Source organism: Elgaria multicarinata, chromosome 10 (genome assembly GCF_023053635.1).
Source record: "Elgaria multicarinata webbii isolate HBS135686 ecotype San Diego chromosome 10, rElgMul1.1.pri, whole genome shotgun sequence".
Taxonomy (NCBI): domain Eukaryota; kingdom Metazoa; phylum Chordata; class Lepidosauria; order Squamata; family Anguidae; genus Elgaria; species Elgaria multicarinata.
Genome location: NC_086180.1, coordinates 28,221,977 through 28,232,322, shown reverse-complemented (window position 1 = coordinate 28,232,322; position 10,346 = coordinate 28,221,977). Strand labels below are relative to the sequence as shown.

Here is a 10,346-nt window from a genome sequence, read left to right as displayed (position 1 = left end):
CTTGAAATTCACAGTAATAAATCTCTAGCCACATGGCTTTGTCCCAACAATATTTACACTGGAAAGAATTGAGCCTTTTATTTATGTTTTGATTCATCGTCTTCAATGGAAAGACATTCTTTAAGATTAAAATAGATCACACAAAGAGATGGTAATATTAACTGTGGAAGGAATCAGTAGATCTAGCATTTGGCCTAGATTTTTTCGTGTGCCACCTGAATAAGAGAGTGTATACAGACACTGGTTTACCAAAGGCAAAAGTGAATCTCTATAGCAATATTTTGATAACAATCTGCTCTGTTTGAAATTACTGCGCGGCTCACAATGCAATCCGTGAGGCACTGCTACAAAAGCTCCTTTCAACTGAATGGGAGTTGCATAGGAATACAGTTATGCCTTCGCAGTGCTCCTATTCACTTCATTCAGGCTCCCACTTGTTCAATTAATTTGAGTTTCAGTTCTCAAAATAAACAAAAATACTATGGACAGTATCTTATTCGACACTCGCACTAACAAATTATATTGCACTAGGATGAGCTACCTCTAATGCAACATAATTTATGTTAGATCCTGCCCTATAACCCCTCAATACAAATTGAACAATGGTGCCCTACCATTGTAATCTGCTACAATAACAAAGTAAATTACACATCTTGGATTCTCCCTCTTCTGCAACTTTTAAATTTACAGGAACCCCCACAGAATTCGTAACTCTAGATAAAGTTTATTTTGTTTTTATAGTGTATAAATAAATACATTCATCTAGTTAATGTAAACCCATCATAAGAATGAATACTGGAAACATGTTTTTTTAGACTCTGTTGTGTTATGGTTGACAATCATGTCTTAAAGAATCCATTTTCTTTAGATAACTTATATAGAAATCTCCATCCACTCCTCCTTAAGTCAAAGACACTGTAGAGGTAAAGGTACTTTTCCCTAGTTTACAGACCTTTGTTGCCAGCACTTTAAACATGGTTGTGGCTCTGAAAATCAGACTTTAAAGATTATAATAGTTAGACACCTCAAGACTGAGATCCTGAAAATCATTGGTATCCTAAATATACTCATTTATATTTTGCCTTTCAGAATACAAATCCTTCCTAGGCAGCATTCACACACAAAATAAAATAATAAATACATACCATTAAAACAATATCAAATCATTGTCCCATCTGTTTTTCTCAGCCTCCACATTCAAATATGACAGAGCTTCATCAGCGTGTGCATTCAGCCCTTTGCACACAATTCAGCTAGTGCTGGCGGACAATTCTGCTTTAACATAGTTTCACATGTAAAGCGTGCCGAAGAATTGGGATGGAGCAAGGGGCAAACCCTTCTAGCAACAGATTTTTCTTCATTCGAAACCGTTCATATATACAAAAGAAAAGATCACACAAGAAATGGGATAAGCCAACTCAATCCAGGATCTCCATTACTGCTAAAAAAAATGCTGGGCTGCATCATGACCATATTTCATTCTACACCTATTTCTTAATTTGAAAGAGAAGTAGTTTTTACAAAACTGACCTCATGGTGACCATTTCCATCACAGCAGGAGCCCTTGTGTGAGCACCCTATGGCCCTTTCTACACCTAAGGGTTATCCCAGAAAAATGGAGGGATCTCCCTGCCTGCTCCCAGGATCCTCTGTGTGGCATTTGGATGCACAGGAACAATCCCAGGACAATCCTGGGATATAGGGCTGGTGTAGACATGCCCTATTTGTCACAGAAACTGCAAAAGATTAAATGCATGACATATACCTGCAAGACAGGTAAGGGTGTGTGAGAGAGGGGGGGAGGGGACTGACCAATAAGTGCCCGTTCAGAACTCATGCATTCAGTGTATGCCTTCTAATCCTACGATGCATTTAAACGTAGCTTTATGCACTCTGAATCACTTGAACAAAGGTTCCTGCTGAAGTAACTGAAACTAATTATTTGCCTGAACTTGGTCCTGCGATCAAATGTTATGGGCTTTGTGAGACAGATTCTATAGAGAATTTGCAAACAATCCTCCATGCTGTATTGGCGCTTTCCACTTTGCTAGTTCTTAATCTAGTGGGAATAACCTCTGACTCAGAAAGTTGTGGGGCTTTTGTTTTACAAAAAGTAGGAAAGACTTGGAAATGGTCCAAGAGAACTTCTTAGGTGTCCCCTTTCATATTTATTCAATTTTATATTCCATAACAGGATATGCACTAGTGCAGTGCCTTTGAAAAATCAAAGAGGGTTGGGGCCAGAAAATGATTCCCACGTAAGTGTTTTCAGGAGTGAAGCATTATAGCACAACCTATACATGTCTACACATAAATAGGTCCAATTGAGTACAATGATGCTTACTCCAAGGTAAATTGGCATAAGATTACAGCCTTAATTACCTCTCCATCAAGAACAACGGGTTATGAATGAAATAAGCGTCCTGCTTTGAATTGCAGAATAAAACCAGTGCAAAAAGCTTAAAGCATGTCCATTCCACCCTGAACCCCCAGGTAACTGTATATCTTTGGGTTTTAATATTTCTTAGAGATTGCAAGATGACTCAGTTAGGCTCTGGGATGTTGGCTTGGATCTAGAGACATCTTGCATAACAAGACAGGTACTTCTGTTTGTGCTTGGCAGTCCATCCTGCTTCAATGCCCCATGCCGCACTATCCATGAGAGTTCATCAACCTCAGGATTCACTTGGGGGGGGGGATGCAGGGGACTGTAGTGGGGGAAGGAGCCAAGAAAACCCTAGTGCATAAACAGAGCTATACTCATCCACCTCTGGATCCAACCCACTGATTTGCAAAGACCTTCCACTGAACTTCATCGCTGAATTAGTCACGGAATCATAGAATAGTAGAGTTGGAAGGGGCCTATAAGGCCATTGAGTCCAACCCCCTGCTCATTGCAGGAATGATGCAACAGTGCCTGCTTGAACCTAACTGTTACATAGATTTGCTCCATGCACTAGGGGGGAACATGTCAAACATTTAGGAATAAAGAAAACACAGGCATTTCAAGACAATGGGTTGTATCCAATATTAGTCCTACATAGACTAGACCCATTGAAATGAATGGGACACATTAGTTTTGACTAACTTAATTCTCATTCTAATGGTTCTTCTCTCCGTAGGACTAACATTGGCTACTACTCAATAACTGGAAAATAGTCTTCTTTAAATATCTTCTTCACAAGATCTTCAGCTTCCAATTTTGGAAAGTCTTGCTTTATCAATATACTTTTAAAGTCACGAGAGCATTCATGGCTGATGCTAACCAAAGTAGAGTCTTCTGGCTCTGACATTTTGGAAGCTTCTGACATTTTATGCATATGTCATCTTCCCAAGGTAATTTGCTGGGACATATCCTTTTTGTCCTTTCGCCTCCGCTAACCACCATTCTTTGTTGCCACTCAGATCAGAAAAGCGAAGGATCCTCACGCGCTGATACTCCTGAAGACTGAGTTCCTGCTGACTCCTTGCTTGAAATGCATGGACTGCATAGAAAGTCTGGGAAGGGCAAACAAGCGAAAATGTTTTTTTCAATCCTAGTCCCTCTTTCAGCATGCAGTGTGTGCCAGAGCATGGAAAGAAAAACCAATAATATCAATACCAAGAAGCTGGACAAACAATAGCAAACTAAGGGTGCAATCCTATGCCTCTTTAGACAGAAAAAAAGTCCTACAACTTCCAGCATTCTTCAGCCAGCATGAACCAACATTTCCTGCATGATCAGGGTTTTAAAAATTGTGCCGGAAGCCACCATGAATACAGCAGGTGCTCTGCTGCAGAACATCCCCAGTGTGTGGAGAGCAGTGAAGCTGTGTGGCAGAGATGCAATGGAACAGGCAAGCTAGCTCTTCTCTCCCTGAAGCAATATAATTAGACAAGGAAAAGAAAACCTATAGCAAAGGTGTTGAACCTCAGGCCCACAGGCCAAATCCGGCCTGTCTAGAGTCCCAATCTGAAACCCCGGGGTTGACCCCAGATTTGAGGGAGGGGAAAGAGAGCTTAGGCAAGATGCCCTGAACGGGGCCAGCTCCTTGCCACTGCCACCTCTGTCCATTTGCTTGCTCTTTCTCATTCTCTGGGCCCAATCTGCTCAGAAAAAGCAGGCAAGTCAAATGGAGGGGTCTCCTCCTGCTCCTGGATCTTGTTAGTGCTCATATGCTTAGGCACTGACAGCAGGGGTCCCCAATGCAGCACCTACACAGCTCTTCATGCCCTGCCCCCCCTTTTATTTTTTAAAAAAAGTTTTTTAGTAAAAAACACAATTGAAAACAATAGGGGAAAGTTCTGCTTCTTGTTCCCGAACCTCCCATTGATCAGCTGTTTAGTGAGAAGGAAGAGAAAGCAAGATAGAGGGGAGAGAAAGGCCTAATCTACACCAAGCAGGGTATGGCCCTATGAAAGCACTATGAAAGCGGTATATAAAAGGCAGGAGCCATTAAAGTGCACTGACAACTGTTGAGGCCCATTGCACAGGTCATATACTGCTTTCATACCATTTTCATAGTGCAGTATCCTGCTTGGTGTAGATTAGGCCAAAGAGCGAGGCTGGAGGGTGGGGAGAGAAACAGCAAGAGAAAGGGATGAGTGTGTGTGTGTAGGGGAGAGGGGGGAGGCAGGGGGCAGGAAGGGAGAAAAAAGGCAACTAGGGGCAGGGAAGGGAGAGAAATAGCAAGGAAAGGGGTTGGGAAGAGAAAGGGCGAGGCTAGAGCCTGGGAATGGAGAGAGCGAGCACGAAGGGGAAAGTTCTGTGTGGACGGAAGAAGATTGGGCAGGGCCAGGAAGCCACTCTTTCCTTCTCTTCCTGCCCACTGAACAGCTGATCAGCAGCAGGTTCAGGAACAGGAAGGAGAACCTGGTGTCATTTGCTGGGGGTGCCGAGGGATCCAAAATGTTTGGGACCCCCTGATGTATGGCTCCGAGGAGGAGAGGGTAGGAGGCTCTGAGAGCCTGCAGGGGCACTTCAGGTGAGGGGATCAGTAGGTGTAAGACAGTGCCAGCCCCGAGCACAGCTTCTCCCCCTCCCACCCCCCCCACCCCCGCAACCAGCCCAACCCCTGGGACAAGAAATGATGCTTACGTGTTGGTCATCTGTTTCGTAAACGCTATCCACTTCTGTCCCGTTAATAGACGTTCTTTCACACAGGCTATTATAGGAAGAGCCGCTGCTGCTCCTCTTGTGTCCTGCAGGTTTCATGCTGTTGTCATCTCCTTGCCGCGAAGAGACAAAAAGGCTGATGTTGTCAAAATCCCCATTGCAAAAACTGGTCTCCCCAACATCCTTTGGTACCTTGGCTGGATTGTAAGGTTTCAGGAAGGAGGAGTAAACATAGCCTCTCAAAACTAGGTATAGGGAGGAAAAAACAAATCAAAAGTATTGCATGAGGGGTGGTTTTTTTTTTAATTCGACTTGCCCTTTATAAAATAATTAATTTACGGCAAATTAAAAACTTGACTCATGCAACCCAGGCCGGATCTACACCAAGCAGGATATAACAGTTAGGAAACGGTTTATGGAATGTGCCCTGGGCCCCAACAGTTGTCAATACCGTCATAAGCTGTTAGAAAGCAGTATTGCATATCCTGCCCCTAAAAGCCAGTGCAAGCAGGATAACTTAAGAAAATATTATTCATTACACACCATGGGCACGCACTGGAAAGAGCAAACAGATATGCTTTCCCCAGTCAATGAAAGTCACTAGACCCCCTTCTAGTTTTTCAGCTTTTATCACACACAGAATTCTTCTCTTTTGGGCTTCTCTTACATGGATGTTTCTTTCCAGTGACTTCTAATTAATGCAGAATACACACATATGAATGTTTCGTAAGACTGTTTGCCACTGAGTATGTGTGTAGACACATGGAAAGGGGTCATCTGTCATGTTTTGAGTACATGTGTGCTTAATTGGATATCTGTCCACTTGCACTGAATTGCTGAGTGGTTTTAACTTTCCCCCTCCAAAGCGGCATATAAAGATGAGAAGTTTAACCCAGACCAATACAAAACAATCAATACAAAGCAAAGAGCAGGCAACCACAACGTTAGCTAATCTCAAGGACTCCTTGGGGAAAGAAATAAAAAGGTCTGACCTGCCTTTAGAAGGAAAGCAGGGAGGAAGCAATATGAACTCCTGGGATGTCATCATCCTGGCCTCCGTGTGAGATGGAATTGGATCTTAAATGCTGTGCTGGAGACATTCCCTAAGATCAGCAGGAACCAGGCCAGGCTGGGCTTTAAGGGTCAAGAACAGCCCTCGAATGCAGACCAGGAACTAATTGATAGCCAGTGCAGATGTTTCAAAATTGGTGATACAAAAATAAACGTCGGAGGAACCCTCAACAAGGTAAATACACCAAACGAACAAAGACCATGAAAAGTACATTGCAGATTTGTTATCAGAGACTTACATATGATGCCCATTGTTTATATTTAGCATCATGTATATAAAGGATTATAACAACTCCGCAATTTAATTTTCGTGGTCAAAATTGGTGATATACAAGTGATGCTGGCTTTAACTTGTCTCTAGTCAAGCCACAGTGTTTTGCGGTAGCTGGAGTTTCTGAGCCATTTTCATAGGCAGGCTCATAGAAAGAGCGCAGCGGTAACCCAGCCCAGAATTTACCATAGCACAGTGCATTGGACAGGACTATATACCAGGGGTGTCAAACCTCTTTGAGCCGGAGGGCCAAATTCAAGATCAGATAAGCTCTTGGGGGCCACAGTCCAATAGTGGGTGGAGCCGAAGGCAAAAGTGACAGGGGCAAAATTACAAGCATATTTTAGCTTAGAGTTCTTACTGCTACTAATTAAGCCTTAGGAGAGGCATGTCAACCTTTTAGAATGGGGAAGAAATTGGACAAAAGCCAGGAAGCCACTACACAATTGGTGTTCAGAGAAATGGAGCAGGGCCATCTGGGGAATTCCAGAGGGTCAAATTTGGCACATGGATCTTCGGTGTGACACACCTGCTATACGTCATCAACAAAATGTGAACTAGATGTACGAGTAATTCCCTGCCTTCCACTCCTCTGAATACACTAGCATCACGATCCAAACTGCCTAAAATACATATTTCTCAGGAAGTATGGAGGTGCTCCATTGCCCCAAACTCTAAAAACCAAAGGATAGCTGCCAGTGGCCCTGTTCTGACAGTGTGCTAAGCCATGATGGTTAAGCATTTTGAGCTAATTATGATGGCTTAGCGTGTTGTGTGAATGGAGTTTTTCCTAACCATGGTGGATACATACTACAGTTTAATCGTGCTCACTAACCACTTGCTTCAAAAGGGTTAGCAGCCCTAACCATGGCTTAGCGTGTCGTCTGAACAGGCCTAGTGTGTTGACTGTGCCAAGGACTTACATCCTGTGTCAACAAGCCACCTGCTGGTACTTCCAAAAGGATCCTTTTGCTCCACGACAGCCACCACGTCTCCTTCATAGAGATCAATATCAAAGTCCTGAGTGGCATTGCATTTTCGTTTGGCTTGGTACAGCAAATCCAAGCTGTACGTAGACAGTATCATTGACCTGTGGTTTTCAGTCTGCCGTGGAAATTCAGGCTGAAAACAAAACAGAAATCTCCTTGAGATGGACTTTCATTTGCAATGTCACAGAAGAGCACATTCAGTTATTATTAATCCTACTGCTGCTTTCTGCGCAAAGGCCATCCCTACCATGATCACACCCACCCACCAATGCCCACCATGCTCCCTTACATAAGTCACTATTGTTCATGTCTGGGCAGGGGTTTGAATCAAGCATCCATAGTCAAATCTAACATATTGAATGTAAGAAGAGCCATGCTGGATCAGACCATGGTCCATCTAGTCCAGCATTCTCTTCACCCAGTGGCCAATCAGCTGTTAACCAGGAACCTCACCAAAATAACTCCTTTGAAGCTGCTATTTGCATTGGGAAGAAATCCCCCATTAGTGTCGGGTGGGTGGGTAGTTGTTTGGGTGGAAGGGTTCAACTCCCCCTCCCCACTTGCAGAGATCCCAATAATGATCACAATCATCACACACAGACCATATACATTAAGTGCAAAGACACATGTGACTTCATGTCTCATTGGAAATTGCTCGCACAACAATTGCTCTTTTCATAGAGAAGGCGTCATGGTCTCGCATGAATTTTGAGCTCAAACATGAACACTGCTCACGTAAGTAAACCACACAAGTGGGCAAGCTCTTTTGCCCAAATCGCCTGTTGCATGTATTATCAGAACGGACTATTTGACTGCAGAGTTCAACGGTTGTGCGCACACAGGTCACGCTGCGTACAAATCACCCAAGTGCCCAAAGATGTATTGTGCCTATCAGGTAGTCCAGTGCTCCTGTGTTTGCCCTTTTTACTCTGAAGGCTGAAAGGTTCGTCTCCTATGAATAGTCATGTAAAGGAAATTCCCCCGCTTCTTCCATCTTAATGCACTTATCGTTCCCAGTGTCAATTAACGGAAGGCATTTTGAAGCCTTCTCCCCAAATGACAGGAACGTGCAACAACCCTCGTCACAAAGCCAGACATGAGAAACCAGCAATCTATGGATTATGCTCTTTTATCTATGACAAGTTACAGATATGCGAAAAGCAGGGATTCTGCACTGCCGTAGCTCTCGAAGGCTACATTGTGTACCAGACATGTCTAACTCTGAGCATGAGCTTGTTTTTTAAATCACCTGCTATCACTATGAAAGGCATTTAAAGACTTCCTAGGTAATAATAATAAAAAATACATGGGGAGATTAAGAAGCGTTACACAAATGTTTTATGGAAAAATATAGCTGCGGGTTGCATATTCACAATTTGAAGGGAAGTTTACGACAACGTCATAGCCAAGGGCTGGGGAGTGGATTGTCAAGGCACATTTGGGACAGAAAAAGCACAGGATGCTGCTCATTTTTACAAGCCTCCACGGATGCAATCCGACATGCTTTTACATGGGGCTAATGGCCAGACTAGATGCGATGTGGGAGATCTGTGAAAAGGATCTCATACATTTTAGAAAAAGTTCATAATAGCTGGAAAGGGGATACCCAATTCAGATTGGGATAATGGTGCTGGAGAAAGAGGGGTTAAGTTCTCCTCCTTGTGCTATTTTTCAATTAACAATTGCTACCCCTCTCCCACAGCGATATGTGTCCCTTGGAGGAAAACATACAGGTAGCTGATTTATTTATTTATTTAATTTATTTATTTTGCCTTCCCAAGCATGGTGTCCCTCTTCCTGTGCAGAAGATCCTGTTCATTGGTCTCCTGTGTCACATCCAATTTGGTCTTAAGTGTCAGTGAACTCTGTGGGGATTACTTCCAAGAAAACACAAGCTGCATGTGACCAGATGAAGCTCTGATTAGAAACCTGCTGGCTCTGACAAAACTTACATCTACTCTGGCCTTCCCCAACTTGGCGCCCTCCAGATGTTTGGGGTTACAACTCCCAGCATTCTTGGCCATTGGATATGCTGGCTGGAGCTGATGGGAATTGAAGTGTAAAATATCAGGAAGGCATGAGGCTGGAGAAGTCTGATCTAGTACAATATTCAACTTCTCCTGATGCCTTCAGGAACTCTACAAGCATGGATATAAGAGCACAAAGCACACCCTGCCCCATTCCCAACCAGCAACTGGTATTCCAGGGCATAAGAACCTAAGCAGAGCCATGCTGGATCAGACCAAGGTCCATCTACTCCAGCATTCTGTTCACATAATGGGCAACCAGCTGCCCATTGGAATCCCCAAAGTAGGACATGAGTACAACAGCACCCTCCTGCCCATGTTCACTAGGAACTAGTGTGCATAGGCATACTGCCTCTGATACTGGAGGTAGCATAGAGCCACCCAGACTATTTATTTATTTGTGGCATTTGTATACTACTGAATATAGTAAAATTCCTCAGTGGTTAACAGTATTAAAATACAGTTAGATGCAATATTAAAACACATTAAACCAGCTACAGTAAAATTATTTAAGAAATAGTGTACAATCCTCTTTTTAAAGCCATCCAAACTCGTTGGCCATCACAGAATCATAGAATAGAGCTGGAAGGGGCCTATAAGGCTATTGAATCCAACCCCCTGCTCAATGCATTCCTGACAGGTTGTTGTCCAGCTGCCTCTTGGATGCCTCTAGTGTGGGAGAGCCCATGACCACCCTAAGTAATTGGTTCCATTGTCGGACTGCTCTAACAGTCAGGAAGTTTTTCCTGATGTCCAGCCGGAATCTGGCTTCCTGTAACTTGAGCCCATTATTCTGTGACCTGGGATGATCAAGAAGAGGCCCTGGCCCTCCTCTATGTGACAACCTTTCAAGTATTTGAAAAATGCAATCATGTCTCCCCTCAATCTTCTCT

The 10,346-nt window shown here is 43.4% G+C and overlaps 1 protein-coding gene across 1 annotated transcript in view; it reads right to left on the bottom strand.

The window, feature by feature from the left end:
• Nucleotides 1–3,312: 3,312 nt before the first annotated feature.
• The window catches only part of ARHGEF38 (Rho guanine nucleotide exchange factor 38), a 60,309-nt gene continuing 53,275 nt past the window's right edge, over nucleotides 3,313–10,346 (bottom strand). The window contains exons 12-14 of the mRNA XM_063135649.1: nucleotides 7,361–7,559; nucleotides 5,078–5,340; nucleotides 3,313–3,498 (exon numbers count right to left, since the gene is read on the bottom strand). Coding sequence (XP_062991719.1) covers nucleotides 3,313–3,498; nucleotides 5,078–5,340; nucleotides 7,361–7,559 — 648 coding nt within the window. The remainder of the gene's footprint in view (nucleotides 3,499–5,077; nucleotides 5,341–7,360; nucleotides 7,560–10,346) is intronic.